This window comes from Apteryx rowi, unplaced genomic scaffold (assembly GCF_003343035.1).
Source record: "Apteryx rowi isolate R43461 unplaced genomic scaffold, aptRow1 scaffold_485, whole genome shotgun sequence".
NCBI lineage: Eukaryota > Metazoa > Chordata > Aves > Apterygiformes > Apterygidae > Apteryx > Apteryx rowi.
Genome location: NW_020450744.1, coordinates 298,562 through 319,466, shown reverse-complemented (window position 1 = coordinate 319,466; position 20,905 = coordinate 298,562). Strand labels below are relative to the sequence as shown.

Sequence of the window (20,905 nt, the reverse complement as noted above, 5' to 3'; positions counted from 1 at the left end):
TAGTGAAAATTTTATAGGTTAGCACAAAATTATTACCACAAATGAAAAACTAAGGTACAATTCAAGCAGTTCAGTAGATGGCACTCTTCCACCAAAGTCAAGAGAGGAAACCATGTCCTCACATAAACCAAGGGATAGCTGGGAGCTGGAATTTGTATTTTTAATACATAAAAATTAAACCTATTCATACCTACTCATTGGAATGTTCCTTATTTTTTGTACTTTTCACAGAACTTGGAAAACTAAGGTTTATTACATGCCAGAAGAGTAAGAGCCATTAGTATATTTTGTTGGAACACCTGAAATTCTACTTATCTATTTTGTCCACACTTTTATATACACACCTCCATTTTATACCACAAAAACAGCTGCATATTAGTGTTGCATTAAAAGGTATTTTTATGGCTTTTGTTACCACAGAGGCAATTTTAAATAGATTACTATAAGGCTGACATTGTCCCTAGAAGTTGCTTATGCAACCTTAATTCAGTATCTGCTCAAATGCATTATGATCATTTCTTTTAAAAAGTTTATGCAGTATTTCAATGTCAGTAGTAAATATTTTTATTAATTTAGTTAAAGCKTTGTTTGACACTTTTTTAATAGAGCTAGATGCTCATTAGAACAATCTAAATTATGTTGCCAGATAAAAAACATACTAAAATATTCACCACACTGAAATTCACTGTAGTGAAGCATAGCATTAAAATAATGTCTCCCATTCCATTTTTATTCTTCTCTTAAAAGCTGTTGCAGATGTCCCCTTAGATCCCCGTACTTTGATCTTTCCATGGTACTTGAAAGCATCAGATGGGTCATTTTTGTGGCCCTAGGAAATGCACTACTCAGCGGTGCTAACATAGCTCCCATGAGAGTATAAACACAGCACTACTGCTTTGTACAGGTTGTAAACCATAAGAAACAAACAGCTTTTGCCAAGACCGGGTAGGAGAGAATTCATGCAGTGCTATGAGATTTCTAAGTACCCACAGCCCAGTTTAAAACTGCAAAAGGACTGAAAATATAACATTGTCAGAAAAGCACAACCCAAAGTAGTTTTGCTAAGCAGGTTTCCTGCAGTTTTTCCAGTTGGCACTTTATGCACTAGATGGAGGCAAGCTACTACCTTGCAAACCTAGCTTCTTTAGAAGTGAGATTTTTGATATTTCATAGAATCTGTTCATGTTTCAGCCTTGTGTACTTTCAGTGCCTGTTGGATTCCAAAAAACATCTGATCTGTATTTAAGACAGTGCTCATCAACCCTAAACCTACAAGAATGTTTCCGTTACCTGTTTTTCACCTCCTAGGAACTGAGGCTGAAGACCTATTACAATGAAGTTTGACAGAGTGGAAGAAGTCTTGCAGATATTACTTCCCTATAATTTTTATGAAAACAGGAAGCTGAGATGGGAGAAATCCAGATTAGGCCCATATTCCTTCCAAAAGGGAAAGGTGGCAACATCCTAAAATAGAGGCTCTGCATAAAACGCTGCAATAACAGAAAACACTTTAAAAATTGCTAAACACAGGGCAATTCTACTACAAGATACAGAGCCATATCATACCAAGTTTCACAGATGAAATGACTCAATTTTTCCTTTCTCTAGATAAAAGTATTCAAAATGATGAATATTCATCCCCTACAACTCACTTCCTATAACCAAAACTGTTCCAGTCCCAAAGGAAGGGAAAATCTCACTTTCTTCCTATGATGGCAAATGAACTTGAAAAACATTATACATTGAAGGGCTTGAAACCGTAGTTTGTAAAGATGCAGAGCTATACCTGTTTATGCTGCTTGACCTTTCCAAAGTTCCTCCGCAATCCTGCAGGCCAACTGAAGCTTCTAGAAAAGATTCTGCAAGAATCAGACTGTCTTCAAAAAACCTGCATTGAAATTTAGCAGATAGTTTGGCTTCAGATTTAAGAGGAGTAAGGAAAGGGTCACAAAGGGGGAAAGAAGGAAAGCTGAGAATCTGCCTACACTTGCTGCAGTCATGGGAAGGCTGTGGACGCACAGACACTAGATGTAAGTGTTGTCATCTCTTTCACTACCACCCTGCTCCCCAAATGCCAAAAGCAAGTATTCTCTGATCTCTCTCTGCCTCTCCCCCCACTTTTTTTAAACAGTAAGGAAAAAGAAGGGAAGATAAGTAGGAAGGCTGCACAAAGGTGTACCTGAAGAGAAAACCAACCAGATTCCTCAGAAGAATTTTAAGATCACAGTTGTTGAAGCACAAAACTAAGGATATTTAGATTGTTTTTTGATCAATTCAGTTCCCAGTGAAAGCTCTGGCAATTATTTACACATGAGAACCGTTCCAAGAGAGGGAAATGACCACTTTTTAGTTACATGTTATAAGTACTGCAAAAATTAGCAATCATACATCTTCCAAAAAAGTAATCTAGCACATCACCAGTCTCAGGACTAAACCCAAAAACCAACACTCACTGTTTCAGATAGATTATCAAAATAATCCAGAGCTTCATGGAGGTTTTAATGTGATAGCATAAGAACGAAATTACAGAAGTCAGAAGTCCCACCTTCTCTACAACAACTTCCAGCTGTGGAAAACAGTGATGCCAGCAATGCCGTAACAGGGAAATATCTGGGGACTCAGACAAAGGAAAAATATTCTCTGGATCAGGGCCCTTCACCCAGCCTCAAAGAGGTTTTTAAGTAGCAAATATAGATCTTTAGACTTAATGTGGTACACCAATATTCTAGGCTAGTCAGTTCAGACCTGTTTTAAGTCAGAACAAGATGCACTGATAAGGTACAATTCACTGTTCAGAATATTTCCATAAAAACATTGTTTTCACTTTTGAATGTTAGACGTTTTTTCTACTCATCAATAGATAATGAGAAAATAAAGTTACAATTAGTTTTGAAAGTTCACTTCTGTAATGTCTTCCATCAAAAAATATAAAAGAGGAAACTGTTGATGTAACTCTTACTCAACTCATTAAAAGTTGCAACATAAAGAGCCCTTACATAAGCTTTGCATGGTGAGGAGTAAAACCACAGGAGCCTCAGGTACAACTTGGAGCAGTGAATATTTAAGTCGATATATCAGACTAAGTCACCTCTGACTTTGCTCTTAAATATTTTATAGAAAAAAAAAAAAAGTAAATCGCAAAAACAAGGAGGAAAGACTCCTGTTTCTAAGATACGGGAAGAAAATTTCAAAGAGAATAAACACCATCTTTACAGGACACCAATCAAAATTTATTTCCTCTTTCAAATGCTAGCATGGTAGAAAGCAATCATTTAAACATGAGCAAAAAAACCCATTTTGAACAAACAGTTGTTGGTAGCTCTGTGTGAACTGAAAATACTGTTTTAAGAAAAGGATTAGATTATTTGCCCAGTGACAGGACGCGAGGCAACAGGCACAAACTGAAACGCAGACACTTCCATCTGAACATGAGGAAAAACTTCTTCATTGTGAGGGTGACAGAGCACTGGAACAGGTTGCCCAGAGAGGCTGTGGAGTCTCCTTCTCTGGAGATATTCAAAACCCGCCTGGACGCGATCCTGTGCAACGTGCTCTAGGTGACCCTGCTTGAGCAGGGGGGTTGGACTAGATGATCTCCCGAGGTCCCTTCCAACCTCAACCATTCTGTGATTCTGTGATTAAATTTCACCTGAGCTAAACTGAAGTCAAACATGTATTAACATAAAGCTAACTGTATTTCCCCATACAGAAAGAGAAACTTCCCTGGGTCAACTGCATGCAGAAATATTTTATTGCTTTAAAGTGTTACAAGTCTGGAAATGCTTTGGTTGCAGCTGAAGTATTTCAACTACTTTTGCATCCAAGGGCTATGGAGACCTGTTTGGTATGTTAGCACAGCAACATTAAGTCCGATTACTGCCCAATTTTCCCATGAATGCCCAAAGATCCCAACACCAGCCTCCAGGACCTTCTACAGCATAACTCTTACAGAATCTGAACCAGCTAGTTTCTATACGGCCTGGAGAATAATAAATCAATGACTTTCTTGTATTCAAAACTACTGCTTTGCAGAGTAGTTTATTCTGAAAATGGATGTTTTTCCAGTATTATACATGGATGTGCTCTTTTTCTGGAGAGCATGTGTGAGAAGTCACACAGCAGTCATGATTTGATGCTTTCTTTGTTATTCGAAGTGTCTCATCAGCAAAGCAAGGTATAGATGAAGTTACCACAACGTAAGTGTATACAACTCTGAACTATCATGACAAAAGGTTTTCAACATTAACAATGAAGGAATTTCAAATGAGGTCTCACAGAAGTATAAAGTATAAAGAAGTATAAAGCCTTCCTATGCTAGTCAATATTTTCACTAGTGTGCATAATGAAACAAAGTGTGCACTTCCAGAGTCTACAGATGGACCAAACTGGGTATTAGATTTCAGTACCACCAGTCTACCAAACTCATTCTGAAGTCTACCAGAAAGAGGGTAACAAACAGAAACCCCCCCGAGTGCACTATTTCAGATCATTTTCATGAATATACACCTGAGAAATGACTGGGAGCATAACAATACTTCATTAAACAATGCATGGAGTGTAATTTCACTCTACTTAGCAGTAGAGAGGCCTGGAGTATGTTTAAGGTGCCATATTTCAGTACAAGGAGACAAATTTGAGAGTATCCTGAGGAGGACAACAGGAATCTTAAGATGCTTGAAAAGCATGCCCGCTTAGGAAAGCTGAAAGAGGTAGGCTGTTTAATCAAGAGTGACGAACTTGGAGAGCGTGTAGAGAATAGGTGGTCTTCAAACTACTATGCTGTAACAGGGCTGGATAGTCAAGACGAAAAGAAGAAATATTTGAACAGAATGAAGCCCCCTACCTACCCCAAAGCCACATTCAATACATGAATTTGATCCCCTTGAATCAGAGGAGAAAGGAGAGAGAGTTTAGATCACTTGGGATGGCCTCTTACAGCGTGGATACATTCTTGTAGCTCTCATTCATGAAAAGTTTCCAATACCAGTGACAGAAGCAGGACAGTACAAAGGCACATCTGAAGACAGTGAAACAATATTTTTGAAGAACCATTTGACAAGAAAATTCAAAGTCACCTACAAACACTGAAAACTGTATATTTAAGATAAAGACAGACTTCTTAACTAGTTTTTGAAAGACAAGCAGAGATTATTTCTATTAACTGAAAATTCCCCATCATTCAAAATAGCAACTATAAAAGGAACAATCTCATAATATAATCTCTTCACATACAAACGAAAAAGGAGCATTATCTAGTGGACTGCTGTAGGAACCCACTAAGAAGTTTTATTCTATTTAAGAAGATCATGACGGGCTGACACATGCACTGCAGTCAAAGAGGAAAAGAAATGGTGTGCCGAATGCAATTTTCTCATAAAATGTCTACTAATGATGACAACCAGAGAAGTAACATATCAAGTAATAGACAGGGCTATCATAAAGCTACTAATATACATCAGGATGCTTGATTTTTTAAAAAGTTCTTACTAGAACCTGAAAATAGTACATTTATAATGCTTCTGTATCACTCAAAAAGAATGAACGTACCCTGATCATCCTTAAAGGTACTTGTACACAGAACTCGACTCTAGTAACACACTAAACTGACACTAACAACTAGTATCCCCAACTCAGTATTTAGCCAGAAGTGAACTCCCACAAAATAATGTCTACATTTGTATTAAAACTTACAATTATATTCCTTTTAGTGACTATAATTGCCAATGAGAGGCTTCAGCATACATAATTTTTTTTAATCTGAAGAGGATTTTCTATTTTGTTTTATTTTTGTTGAACAGACCATGTGGATGAAGTATTTAACTTGAAGCTTTGTAACTGAAATCTGCTGATTCTTTAAGTTTGACAATAAATAGTATTTCAGGAATATTTTTGTAAGAACAGTCCTTCTGGATGACATTCCCCACAACAAGCAAGATTAGATTCCTAAAAATGCCAATCCATTACTCTGTAGATTAGAAGAGCAAGCATTAATAAAATCATCTACGTCAAAGTTGGATAAAACTACTGTAATAAGATACTATGACAAGTCTTAAGAACAGCATGAAGAAGTTTTTCTCAAAACTTACTTCATGGCAATGGTTTCTGAACTTGCTCAACATACTATGTTCAAATTGCAATAGTAACCTCAGCTACAGATACAAAAAAGCTGAAGACAGACAACATTAACAGATCACAGCATGATAAGCACATTCAAGTTTACATGCCAGCTTCTTAGACAGCACATCTCACCACTGTATTGCGCCAACACCTTTAGCATTTTACATTACACCATACCACAGAAACTGTTTCATGAACTACTCATCAGGCAAATTTTGCTTAAGCATCAAAAATTATTTCTTGGTAATGAACAATACAGGCTTGTAAAATTTTAAGTTGTGTTTATAGCAATTATTGCAACATGAAGTTGAAATGAAGAAGTTTGTGTAATCATACTGTTGAAGAACTTTACAGTTAAGGAATTTGCTCTGACAGGACTCCACCAGACTAAGACCATAGGAATCACCATTCTAGGTCAAACCAAAAGTCCATCTTGCCCATACTCTCTCCCCTACAACAGCAATAGGAAACGTGATTTAAGAAGAGCGTGCAAGCCTGGCCACTTTCTGCACAGCCTATTCCCTTTCTAATCCCAAACAAACCACTACTGCTGGATTACAGATATTAGGGGACAAATCCCCACCCAGTCCCCTTTAGCATCTGTTTACAGAATCACTGCCTGTGAATATGCCCACTCCCCTCCTGAATGCACTATTACCTGCATCCACAAACTCCTGTGGCAACAAATTCTAGAATTTCACTACCCATTATATTCAAATAAAAAAATACTTTCTTTTATCGCTTTTAATCCAGTCTCACACCACTTTAGTGGATGGCCCCTAGTTCTCATACTGTGGAAATTCCTGACAGCTCAGCATTTATTTTATCCTCTGTCCTCCTGATTTTGCAATCCTGGATCATATTTCCCTCCCCCAAACTAAGGAGACCAAGCATTTTTAATCTTCTTGCAAGGCATCTTGTAAGGCAGCCACTCTGTTCTCAATCATTTTAGCCTCCTTCCCCTAACTCCATGGCATCTTTCTTAAAATGCAGACACAAGAACTAAACACAAGGACTCAAGATGTGGGCACACCAGTGTTCTATATACCAGCAAAATAATGCTTTCTTTTGGTCACCGGGCTCTCCCAAGTCTGTGTGTGGGGCACAGCTGTTAACAACAAACCAAAAAGCCAAGTCTCGAGAGTTTGGTTCAGAGAAAAAATACATTCACTAGTCACTGATTTGAAGCCTTGTACTTTGACTACTGTGACCATTACAGCTCAGCAAAGATCTAGGTTAACTGATCCTATTTGTCTTTAGTATACAATATACATTATATGCATAATATTTAGTGCATTATATACTATATCATACATTAAATACATATGCAAACACATTATATTCAAGTAAATACCAGCTTGAACTCAAACAAGTGAATTACTATAAAACTACTTTATAAAATATAAACTTATGAACTGAACATCTAAGTTGTATTTCTGCAATTGAAATAGYGTCTTTCAAGTTTCCGTAGCTTGACAAGGAATGGATTTCTCTACAGTCCACAATCCTGAAACAGAGAAARACTACATTCAATAAAGGACAATCTAATTTTAACTGAGTTATGAAGCCTGTAGGCAGGCAACAACCAAATACCTAATGTTTTCTTTCTTGGGGGAGGTGGGGGGGGTGGGGAGGGAGAAGGTTCAAACTAACCTCTTTAATAAGCATTTCACTAAGGTAAAGGTAACAGCTAAAGTTCAAGTATTCTGCCCAAGTCAGGGTACACTAGAGACAGAGGAGTTAAGGTCATTTTTGAGAACTTAAGGTAGGAGAGCCTGTCCATAGCTTACCAAAATAGTAAGGATTTCTTCTACTCTGTCTACTGCAAAGAAATGAGACAGGAACACCTCTAGCAGCCAGCCCCCATTTGCCAAAGGAACTGACAATGATGATCACCACTAGTGCTTATTATGCCAAGGCAGAAGATTTTACCCTCAGGTGCGATAGCAATAACAGCCTCATTTTCAGGAGCAGCTATTTTGTAATGGAGAAAAACAATCAAGACGACAATTTTTTAGTGACTACCTGATATTCACATTTAAACTACACACAATCACATTTCTGGCCCCTTTGGAACTGTAATCTCTGATATTAAAATAGAGCTAGCTTTAGATCAAAAGTTTGGAGAAAACACAGGTCAGTTCTGCTATAAAGCAGGGGGCCAAACAGATAATGCACTGATAAACGCAAATAATGATCATTTAATTCTTAACTCATAGCTATGTACCGGCTATGATGCATCTATCTACTTGCAAATCACTAGAGGATGCCTTTTATTTCACTAGAGCTGTATTTGCAGACTGCTGTAACAGAAGCCTTTATGGCTCCTAGTGCTAGCACAACTAGACTAAATGAGTTACAACTAACTTTTCTGCGGTAAATAGGAAATTTACTAAGTTTCAGTCAATTTATCTATAGAAATCTACAGGAGGTAAAGAAGCTGCACAAATGTCAGAGGTCATCAAAATTTGGTCTGAAGATGAGGCAGACTTCACTGTTTTGCACAAGACACTAACACAAAGCACTGGAACTGCTTCTGGTTATGACAAGTTACAATGTAAACCAGCAGTTCCAAAACATTTTGTAGCTGAACTTAACTGTCACCACATGCTGATGTGCTTTGCTACCTCAGTGGCCTCTCCCACTGGGAGCAGAAAAAAGACATCATCTAAAGTCAGAAAAGTTTGCTCAGGAAATACCATCTCCTCCCCACAATATTTTTTACCCAAAACAGCATTTATCTGATCTGTAAGTTATTAACAGCATGTTCATATGCAAGAAATACAAGCAGTTCTTTTAAGTTACAGTAGTTAAATAGTTCAAAAGTTGAGGGCTTTTTTTTATCCTTTGTTACTCAAGACAAAAGAAACAACATTAAAGTCATCAACTACTGCTGGGTCTTCTTTACAGCATCCTCTAAAGCATATGTAAGTTCCATTCTATGTTATATATTTTTGACTATTTCTTTGAATAGTAACATAATTTGGCTTATTATATTCACAGTACTTCCACAACTAATGTCAAAAAGAACAGTGATAACAGTCAGGTCCTAGGCAATCACATATACTACGCAGAATGGCAAAAAGTCTTAGGACCTCTTTCTTGAATTGAAAGATTGAGGAGAAGTTAGAACAAAACAAGCTTAAAAATCGCAGTATTCTATGTGAATGGCTGTTATTTGAATAATATTCCCTTTGGTCTGCAGCCCTTATGAAAACATAGGGACAGTAATAAAACTATGTACTTAAAGAGGGAGGCTACTCAGTCTATTTTCCCTAGCTTAGTAACTTACCAGAATTTCTTTCAAAGATTCTGTGTTTCCCACCTAATTATTTTAAAGAATGAGGGGATATTCACCATGTAAAAAAAATTGAGTTCCAGTCTGCTGGTTTTGGTTGCTTTCCTTGTTATCTGCCATTTAAAGGTGGCTCTGAAACTAATCTCATTGTGCCAATTTACTGCACAAGTTTGGAAAATGTATTAAAAGGGAATGTTGCAAAACTTGTTATGCACACCATTCTGCATATAAACAAGCATCACTGATGATTAGTAATTAAACTTCTAATACCAATACTACAAAGTTCAGTCAAGAATGGTTTTCAACTATGAGGATGAACATCTGTTCTGTTTAAAAAGGTAAGACTGGATAGACCATACGCTTAAAAAATACAAGCATGTTAATTCTATAAATTTAACATTAAACAATCACAAAAATCTGGCATTACTTTCTCTTTTTCCCTAATAAGCAAGTAGAGAGAAGAAAATTGCTTTTGTCCATCTGCTGCTGCCTAAGAGGTGGTCTCACTAGGTGGGAAAGAGACAGGACCTTTAGTAGAAAAGGCTATCAAAAACATTAGATGCCATCTGGATTACTTCTTTAGTTGCCTATTCTTGTAGTGCCAAATATTTCATCTTAACATGAACCAAAGATCTAATAACATTAATCAAATAGGTTCAGAGTACATGCCTGGAAGCAGCTTCAGGAGGCAATGTAATGCCTTCCTCTTCTTGAATTGAGATGAATCACACAATAAAGTGCTAGCTCCCTAAGTAGGGGTACAGAGTCCTTACTTTCTTTGGATCTGCATCCTTTCTTTAGTTCCCTGGTTTCCAAGGTTAAGACAGCTCTGGTGAACACTTTTCCACAGGAATATGGGAGCAGGAGGAGACAAATTGTTCTTGCAAAATCCATGGGAGAGATCTCAAAAGGGTAAGTCTAGTCTATCACCTTTCTTGGTGGGGAACCTAACAGTGTCTTTCCCTCCTCTCCCCAGTTGTATTTGCTGTCATGAAAGGGTCTGTCTGTTTGTCCGGTTTGAGTAGGACAAGCTAAGAATTATTCCTGACATGAAAGAAGTAGTCACTGCAATTATCTCAATTTTAGAAGCAAATCAAGCTTCAAGTTGCCCAAACAGAAATCAAGTTTTATTACCTTTAAGTTATTTAAGAAACAAAGCCCCATGATATTCAATAAAACTAATAAAGAAAAAGTGGCCTTTAAGTATTTCTATCAAGCTACATATCTTGCTCTCTGTAGAACAGTGACCAAGTAGTTGATTTTCCAAACTGCAACACTTCAGACTGTAAAACACTTTGTCAAGTGTTTCAACCTCAGCTTCACTGCTATTATGAACAAGTTGAGTTTCAGATGTTTTCGGTAGCCTGATCAGCATTAGCTAACATTAATCAAAGCATTTCATCTTGCACTATTTTCCTGTACAGAACACACATTCTAAGTTTCACATGCATTCGCTATTCTTGACATTTAAGATAACAAAATTCAAGTGAAGGAAAAAACCCTAAGTACAGAACCACTGATGTAGAGTAGAATTACTGAGGACAAATAACTAGGGAAGCTCTATCCCTAAACTTCAATGAAAAATTTTGACTAATACAGTTTAAGAGTGAACCTTAATTCAGCAATTGATACAGCTCCCTCAATAGTAGCACTATCAATACCCAGCACCCATATTTCTAAAGAGAAGTTTATGTATCCAAAACAGACTAGGTCTTTGCAGGAAGAGATTCAGTTAGAACTACTACTACACAGACCAAGACTGTCTTTAAGTTGTACAAATCTCAGACATAAAAGCAGTGATTTGGAATTTCTTATCAAAGAGAGATTTTGACTCTAAGACAGAATTGTCCTCATCTGTAGTAGAAACAGCATTAAACAGAACACCTAGAGATGTGTGCCAGCCAAATCAGACTAAAAACTAGCCATTAAAAAAAAATTTAAATTGCATAGAAAAAGYGCTTTCACGAAAGCATTGCAAAAGCAAGATGAATCAGGGTTCAGGATGAGCCTCTGGAGGCTGACAAAACTATCTACTAAATAAGAAGGTATATTACTCTATGGCAGTCCTCATTAATGAAATTGGTTTTAGCSATTTCTATGACTTTCATTATTTTAAGCTAGGCTTAAACTCAGTGATGCAAGTATTGYTGCGAGAGATTTAAATTGTCATCAGACTTTCATCTGTATTCGCATTAGAAGTTAACAGAAGCAATAACTTAGTAGTAGTAACTCCTTGATAATTATGTAAGCTATATTATTAGCAAGTGTCTATGATACAAGAGTTGACATGAAAAAGGTCACCTGAGCATAATCAGTTGACCTGAATATTAAGACACTGGTATAGCCTTGATTAGCATTCAAGTATCAATTCTGATAACAACTCAAACCTATGGTTCAACATAAAGTGAGCTTACTTCAAAAGCTACTGAAAGACAGACACTGGCAGTGGGAAAGCAAAGCACTCTCATACACAGACTTGGTTAACAAGTACAACAAACCACTTCTTCCTTAGGCCAGCAGACAAACAAATACACTTTATGTCAAAGAACGAAAACTCTGAATTAGAGCCTTGCCTACTTAACCAGATGCACTTTGAAGGGCTAATTATAAATTCCCCCCYCCCCCCCCCMAAAAAAAAGTACAAATTGATGGTGCACTACAAGATGAGCCACAGCAAGAGGAAGAGAGAAAACTCAAGAGATTAGAAGATAGAAACCTATTGCAGCATTTACTCTCTCAAAACTAGTACAGGATATAGCTTTCAACTGTGAGGCCACTACCAGATAGTTAAGATTAAGGACTAAGGGAACTGTTCCCAAAATCCAAGTTTTTCAGTTCTGTTGAATTTCATAWACAATGTAACGATTCACAAGTCTGATTTTGTTTTTCATTGAGATGCTACCTAAACAACCCTACAAAAACAAACATAAGTATGGAAACCCTGAGAAATAAGGCAGGTTTTTTGCTGTTCCAGAAAACTGATAAATAAAGAAAGATTCCAGAAGAACAATAGCATACATACAAAGCAACAACTGAGGGTATCTCTTCTGGCCACTTTAAAGGTAATCCAAAAGAATTCATAGCTTTGCTTTGTAAAACCTCTGTAAAAATAGAGACCCTGGACACCCAGAAGAAGTCTAATGCAATTACTAAATTTCTGTCAAACAGGAAGTTTTGTTAGAATGGGTTTGTCATCATAAATTGTGCTTTCAAATCTTCTTTATCACATCTCAAACTGTGAGTCATTTCTACTTTTCCAGACACAACACTACTGAAACTGCTCATTTTTTCTACTGCAGCAATAATACTTTTTCAAATCTAATAGCCCTTCCACAGTGACTGAGAAAGAACAAATTCAGTAAAACCTTGAATTAAGAGCCTAGTGAATTGGACACTGCACCAGAAATCTGAAAGCCTAAGTTGGGTCCCAACTGTCCAATTTCCTGTCACATTTTACTCTAAAATCCTAGTTCATTTTCAGTAGCAGGATTCTATACTGCTGTGAGGATAAGAAAGATAAGATCGCACAATCCACACCACCTCAGTGGTTCACAAATAGCTGGGAGGTGCAAGGAAACAGACTATGTTTGTGCAGTGGTAACACCTGTAGCCTTGTAAGCTTTGAAAGTTTTCCCGAAGGTATTTTCCTCCCCAAACTCACTATGATCCAGCAAGTTTGAGGTTGAACGGTTATACCTATTAAGTTCCTACTTTGTCAGTAAAGTAGCTACAAGGAAGAAAAGTTTACATGCAAAAGTTCATTTTTGTACAGTACAGTGCGAGATTAAATAGAGTTGTACTTCAGGCATTTTTGAACAACAACAATCACTACTAGAAGGTGCTGTATTGTAGAATTACAGTACATGCTATAATTCCTCAAAGATCTAGTTTTCTTGCTTTGATGGAAGTACCACCAACTCTCCCAATATGTCTTACTGTGGATTTAAGAAATACACCACCCTATACAATTCTGAAGAATTCAGTCATAGTTTTCTCTGTGTAGGACTAATTCTGTGTAATTTCATGCATTTTTAAGAGTTACACATCACACAATCATTTTGGTCTTATTTCATTCTGGCCATATTTCATTCTGGCATATCCAAAGGTCAGGTGATTTCCTTCATTTAGGGAGCTGGGATTTTTCATTGAAAGAAAGCTGCATGAGAGCTAATGATACCCATGAGAACCAAGTGCTGGAAGATGTGATAAGAAATGTGGTAATATAAAGAGAAACAGAAGTGTGATAAAATAATATATGTTATAACCAAAGTACTTTTTTTTTTTTTAACTGCTTTTCTACGTGAATTGGGTGGTAGGGTAGCCAAACATTTTTTTATTAATAGGTAGTCACAGAGTTGCTCTGGCATGATATTACTGCGATGTTTTTTGTGGCTTTAGTGATATACTCTTCCTAGAACAGGAAGATTTGTTCAAAGCCCAGAAAAATACTGGCATACATTGAGACTTCTCTGTGGTGTACAAATGCCAAAAAAACCTGACACCTCACAACTGTTCAGTCTGACTTCAGTAGATTCATAGACTATATAGAATCACAGAATAATTTAGGTTGGACAGAAACTCTCAGGGTCATTTGGTCCAATCCCCTACCTGAAGCAGGCCCAATTTTACCATTAGATGCTTGGTTTAAGAACAGAAATCTTTACTCTGAGAGCTTCAAACAGAACTCCAGTCACCACTCTACTACTCTTCCTTCTGAAAGTAGAAAGAGCAGGAGTACAGCTACTTCAAAAAATACTTCAAGCAGGTATTTCAGTGATGGGGGGAAAAAAGGGAGGAAAATGCAATTAGANAAAAAAAAAAAAAAAAAAGGCAAGCAAGCAAAGGAACCAGTATCAAAAGAAGAACAAAATATTAGTAGTATGAACCATCAAAAAGAAAAGCAAGTATTTTAATGAATGTAGTAACGTCACAGCAAGTCTGAAATGGAATTCTGTTAAAGCAGAGATTTCACTGAATTGCTTGAATTTTGGTATACATCTAGAGCAAAATTATCCAGATGCTGTAACATAAACATTTAATCAAAAACAGACTGCATGGAAGCACACATGTAGGCTTTCAGCTATTTTCATCAAAGAATTTAACAGTTGTGAATTCTTCTCACAAAGGCCAAAGAATGGAAGTCACATAAAGCAAGTTTTATATGCTTCAAATATACAACAACTTCACTCATTTGCTTACATAAGAGTCTTCTTTTACTGCCGAAAAGAATGGGGGGGAAATGAACAGATGCTGACATTCAGAATGATTTGGATCTTCAGATATTTAATGACAGAATGACGAACCACCTAATTTTTTTCCTTCCTGTGAACTGGGTTTGCAACAGAAAGGAAAAAAATCCTCTCTAATTAAAGAACCTATTCTGCTTGGGAATAAAGAGTCCTAGGCACAATTTGGTCTGTGTGGAATGCACAATATTGTAATTTTACTCATACCCCATTATCCTGAGAACTTCTAGTGAAATAGTCTTCCTTTGTAGAATTCTCTCTATCATGAGAGAGACCAAGCTCCAAGCTGCGAACAATGATTTTTAAGGCATGAAGCACAAATAAACATGTTGCATTTATTTTGGCAGATGATCAAAACAGTTTTCATTTGATATATTGTCCTAGTTTTGCTCTTGAGAAATTAAAGCACAGAAAACTGAAGCAATTTGTTTAAGATGGAGCAGTTAAACAGCAGGGAGCAGGAAACTTTCTTTAAATCTTCTGCTTTTGCTTCAAGGTTTATTCTACCACTTGCAATAGTTAGTTGAGCTTTTTTTTTTTTTTTTGGTTTCGCTTTAATTCCAGAGCCCTGTACAATTACTAATTTAAAGTTTTGAGGAAGCATCATCCTAAAGAGAGACAAATCCTGAAAAGCCTATTTCTCCTTTCTGAAACTCCTTTATAATTTAAATGTTACTGTGTTCAGATCCCATTCAACTTCCAGAGGGACTTTTAAGTAGAAGACTGAAAGTAACAGACAACATGGAAGCAGGGTCATTACCCATGACACTGAATGCTGTCAGGAGGTCATGGGGTAAAGCCCACCACCTAACAGCACAATTAAGATAAGTGAGACCTTGACTGTATGTAACCAACAAACTCATCAGAAGGCTTTGGTATGTGTTGGGAAAGCAAAGTACAGACGATTGTTATGTGCAAGGCTTACCCAAAACATGCCCTGCTCTAATGATTCAGGTATGTGCAGGAAAGAAACAAAGGCATAGATATACTCTTATTAACTCTACATTCTTCTAATGCATTTGGGTCAGGAGACCAGAAGGTGGTAGCAACCCTGGTAACAACAGCTAATTGGCTTTAGGTATGGGGAAAGTCAAAGAAATTGGCCTGCAGCGACAAGGCAAATGAGGCTACCAGCAGCTTACACTGACCATCTAAGTTAGAAAGCAATAAATTGTGAGAACAACAGCTCTTTGCGGGGAACACATCCACAAACTTCCAACACTGCAGAAGGCTGAGCCCGAGGTGAAACTGCTACACATAAATGTCAGAGTGCCAGCCAAGACTCAGACACCTCTGCCAGCTGGAGTGAGTGGCCCATGACCAGCACCATGAACTCAGGGGAACAACTGGACTGGAGTGAGCGAGTGAGAGAGAGATAGAATTGATATCACTATCCACCTGCTATACCCTTTCTTCTTAGTAAATAAATTTAAATTTTTAATGTCACTCGGTGGTGTGCTTCTGCTCTTGTGCCTTCCTCACCAGTCAATTTCCCCCATGATATAGGAAATAAAATCAAAGGGCTTAAGTATTTTCAATAGGTCCTAATGCTGAGGAGGGAGGGGGAGGTGTCAGCTGGCTGTTCTAGAGTCAGGAGTAGTGGGTCTACTAACTGATATTACACCACGGTTGTATCCTACTAAGTTATATACTTCATAGTTTTCCCCGATATACAGTAAGGTGACCAAGTGCCTTTGTCCATGGCTGAAAACCGAAGCAGAACAGAAAGAACAGTCTTTATAATTAATTGATCAATCTGTTCCTTTCTACAGAGGGCAGAAAATACTTCTCTAATCAAGGATAATATCAGAGCAATATTGGTCTGTCTTAGAAAGGCATCTTCTGTTAAGTCTTGCAGCTAAATCTGAGTTGGGAATATTTCTAAGTAACTCTGGAAATGGAATCAATTACAAAAAAAAAAAAAAAGAAGAAAACAGGATATACAGCTCAAGTTAAGCTAGTGAATAGAAAAGGAGGATTGACTTTCCTTCCACTTTTAGTATTTTCTTCTCAATGAAGAACTCCTACTGACTCTCAGTCCTTCTAGTCCACACCTCATTTCAATTAAAAAACATTTTGCAGCTCAGAGGAGTAAGTGGTTCCCACTTTAAAGAAACTTTGCACCTACTTTGCTGCTCATAAAAAACTTAGTGTGTAAAACATCTTGCAAGTCAACAAGCACTGATTTAGACCACTTCTTGAGTTGGTTTTCATCAATGAGCAGTAGAATGAAACAAACAATTCCGGCAAGTTTCACTGCTTCCCAAAGAGGGCTTTTCAAACCAGTTTCACTAGGCATAAAGTGAGAGGCTGGTTTTACATTTGGAATATTTCTGAATCCATCCCTTCCTGCCTTCTTCCCTCCCTCCTTCCCAAAAAGTAAGTAATCATAGAAGATTTAACTTCTGCAGACTTGTTGGGTTACAGGGCTAACCTATCAGCCCATATTAAGGGCTTTTAACCAGTTCTTCTACAATTCGAAATCAGTATCAAGATGCTGCCAGAGAAAAGCATATTTGTCTTCACTTCATTAGTGGAGCACAAACGTTTCAGCTTCTGCATGAAAATTCCTCCCTTCCCTTAGGAAATACCTTTCTGTTAATGTTACCGCTTCCTCTGAAACTAACTCTGCTTCTTCCCTTGCAATCCTGTAACACTTCTCCTGATTATTTAGAATGAAAATCACACTCAGAGAATTCACAGGTGTAGCCAAGGGTAAGTGCCAATAAACAGATTTTATTAAGCTGTCATCACCCAACCTGGAACATCATATTGCCCAAAATTACAAGCAAGTAAATGTTTAACAAGCATGTTTTGCTCCTTCCTTCTCCTCCAACCTTCAAACTTTATTTTTATGTTTCTTTTTATTTTCTCACTACACCACCAGGTAATTTATTTTGCCACTATGAGTGCAATTAATCCCCCTTCTCCCCACACACTTTATTCTTCATTTAAATCAACTTTGTCACCTTTTTAAAAAACATGACTTATTAAGTTAAGGCTAGTTTCAAATATGCATTCACCATCACTGCATAGTCATACTTTGCTATCTGTAATATTATGAACTCACAAGATCTGTGAATTCATACAAGTTACTTCAGTTCAGCCTCTTTTCTTTAAGCCTCTGATTTGATACTTAAGTTCTAACATTTCAACCTGTGTAAGACAGCCCATTTAAGACAATTAACTTTGCAGATGAAATAGTGATGTTATTGAAGACAAYGAAAAAATTCTACTTGCAGGGTATCATAAGCAGCAGAGAGCAGCAAAGGAAGAGATGAGATTTACCTGCAGTTTAGAGTGGATTAACTCAATTTTTCTAGCAAGAGGGCCTAAACCTTCTCAGAAAAGGTCAGAGTTTACTCAACTTCAGGATAACAGGGAATTCAACTTATTCTGCTCTGCTGTGAAGTAAGGTTCAGGCAATGGCAGTGTGGATTAAAGAATCTATACGGCACCTTCTTTTAAAATCAAAGTTTAAACACGTACGTTATTACATGGCTTGGATAGTACCATATGGATAGGGCTACCAACATTTGTGCAGCTCACTTTTTAGTGAACAAAAAGAAACAAGGTTACTGTTGCTTTATTCCACAAATTCATTATACTCATCTCAGTCACTTGTAAACTATTAATGAGACACAAATCCTGTATGTTTCAGTTTCCCATCTTTAAACCATCTTTTGGCAGCACAAAAGTAGTGACAGGTAATTACAGTATTGCAAAGCTTCTCTTAAGAACAAGACAAAAAAATAAATACATGAATCCTGGAATTTTTCAATTCCACAGGGTACAGCAGAACAACAATGAAACAGAGCTCAGCCCAGGTGTCTCTCTCTCTCTCTAGATTTGCATTCAGCTGCTGTAAACTGTCAGTACACTAGTAACCCTTTACAAAATATATGCACTAACTTGAGATAATGGGGACTGAGCAGCCATACCTCACATCATTGACACAACTTGAACGGACACATACAACAACCAGAACAGCCAGGCCACCCCCCAACAAAAATCAGAGCCTTGTCCCCTTCAAATGCATACCTGGTTTCCACAGCATGTCCTAGTGGTTCCAGCAGCAGAATCAAAATGCCAGTTCTGTGAGGTACACTAATTTCCTTTTCACAATATAAAAGGATACAGCCTTAATGCTCCAGTCTGAGTCCCAATGGCCAGTATTTTCTGAACAGGATCAAATGCCAAGGCTGAAGGTTGATAGGGGAAACCATGGCGTACAGTCTAACAAGTCAGAGCATCGCAGTAATGATGGAATAAGCAGCAGACCAAAAATAAATAAAATCAATATCATACGTTAGGGAATAGGATTCAATTTTAATCACAGTTAAGAAAGGAACTATAAAGCGTTTTAACAACAGACTGGGAATAAGAACACTCTTACATGAACTAATTATAAAGGATTTTTTAGTCATAATCTAGTCATTCATCCTTGAGCATTAAATGACAGTCATACACACTGAAACTTAATTTGAATCTTACATTTCTTCTGTGCAAAGACCTATCAGTGCTGCATTTTATTTTTTCATCCATGTCATTCTCTGACTACTCTGGTTTTCAGTGCTACCAAAGGCTAAGCAATTAAAATCCGAGATGTTCCTAGGAAGTTGGTAACAAAGCCAGAATTGTCATTATAACTATTACAAATCACTAGACCTGCTTTTCAGAGAACCACTTCAAATTCACTCCAACAGGCCCCACATGACAGTGCAACCTCTCTCAGCACCTCAAGAAAAACATAAACAAAAACCCAGCCTGTACAGAACAAATCTCTCTACCTCTCCTCCCTTCAAAAAAACCTGCCCCCTCACAAAAGAAACCAAAGCAAAAGCCCCTTGACCAAGGAATTCTTTTTAATATGAAGTTATTGGTGTGTCTAGCTTTTTGGTTAGTCAAAACTAATTTAATAATCGACCAAGCAATAACTACATTACACTTCCTGGGCAGCAATTAATCAAAATTGAGAACATAATAAAGAAGTCACCTACTCTTATTTCAGTTATAAATGTAAATACACACAATTTAAGCCACACAAATGCTAGGTTTTCAATTTCAAAACCTTTAGTTTAAAACAAAGTTATTTCAGGGCCTCAAAAATGCAAAGGTAGCTTCTGACATACTCCTTTTACTTTGATGAAGTTGCAGACATACCCCATAACTCTCAGTGTTTTACAGTAAATAAGATGCAACTAATAGCTCTGATTGCTCTTTTCCATGTCCCTCACAAACAACTTGTAAAAGTGGCAGAAATGCCTGCAATACTAGATAAATCAAGGAGGAGTATCTGCAAACAAGCTCAGCCATATCAAGCTAGGCCATGGGTGCACTGTAAAGATAAAAATGGGTACTGATATTCAAATCAGCTTTTATTCCTCTTGGTGCAGCTAGCGGGTTAATTCGCTGCATCATTTTCCCGAACCGTGCAGACACTAACCGCAGTTACTGTATCACGCACAACCAAAAAAACCAACCAACCAAAAAAACAAAAAACAAAAAACAGGAACTTTTCTCCGTCTCTGGAGAACGGTTGCAACAGCAGCATCGGCGACCTAGGAACACACTGCAGCGGGGCCGCCACAGCCGGCTACAGCCCTTTCCCGGCGCAAAGGGCGCACGGCGGGGATGCCTTTCCCGACAACGCACAGCGGCGCAGCCCCCGTGCTCCGGGCCCATGGGCAGCAGCTTCTGCTCAAATGCAGCAGCCAGCGGAGCCGCACTACAGCCCCCGACCGCTCCCTCCTCCACGCAGCCCGCACGACCGCGGCCGACGCTGCACGCACCGAGGAGCCCAGAGGCTGTGCAGGGAAGATGACTCGGRAGACCCAGCGAGCCCCTTACAGCTGCCCCCCCCTCACCCCCACCCCAAATCCAAGCGGAGCGGCCCCCGGCGCTTCACCTTGCAGAGCTGGAAGTGCTCGGACTGGAGCGTCTCCTGGATGTCGCTCTCGCGGTTGCCCGCCTGCTGCTGCTGTGCGGCGGACGATGCCGAGGCGGCGGACGAGACGGCGGTCAGCCCGTCCAGCACCTTCCTGATGTTGAATTTCCTCATGGCTCCCGGGCGGCCGCCGCGCGCCCCGCAGGCGGCAGACGAGCCCCCGCCGCGGAGGGCGGCGCAGGGGCGGCCGCGCTACCGGCCGCCGCGGGGGCGAGGCGTTAGTCCGGCAGGGCAGCGGCGCTCCTCATGGGGCCGGCGGCGCACACTGGAGCCAAGCAAACACGAGCCGATCAGCCC

General features: G+C 38.5%; 1 protein-coding gene and 1 long non-coding RNA gene across 4 annotated transcripts in view; both read right to left on the bottom strand.

Moving 5' to 3' along the window:
* The window catches only part of STXBP5 (syntaxin binding protein 5), a 125,245-nt gene extending 104,399 nt beyond the window's left edge, over window positions 1-20,846 (bottom strand). Inside the window, exons 1-2 of one of the 3 annotated variants that reach the window (XM_026078737.1) lie at window positions 20,570-20,846; window positions 18,800-18,897 (exon numbers count right to left, since the gene is read on the bottom strand). In XM_026078737.1, the coding sequence (XP_025934522.1) occupies window positions 18,800-18,897; window positions 20,570-20,722 (251 nt within the window). In that variant the 5' untranslated portion in view covers window positions 20,723-20,846. The remainder of the gene's footprint in view (window positions 1-18,799; window positions 18,898-20,569) is intronic. The other 2 variants (XM_026078740.1, XM_026078738.1) reach the window with 2 other exon arrangements.
* On the bottom strand, window positions 7,491-18,787 carry LOC112972355. The gene is made up of 2 exons (XR_003255647.1): window positions 18,703-18,787; window positions 7,491-7,624 (listed from the first exon to the last, which is right to left on the bottom strand). It is a non-coding gene; the product is annotated as an uncharacterized LOC112972355 (long non-coding RNA).
* Window positions 20,847-20,905: the final 59 nt, after the last annotated feature.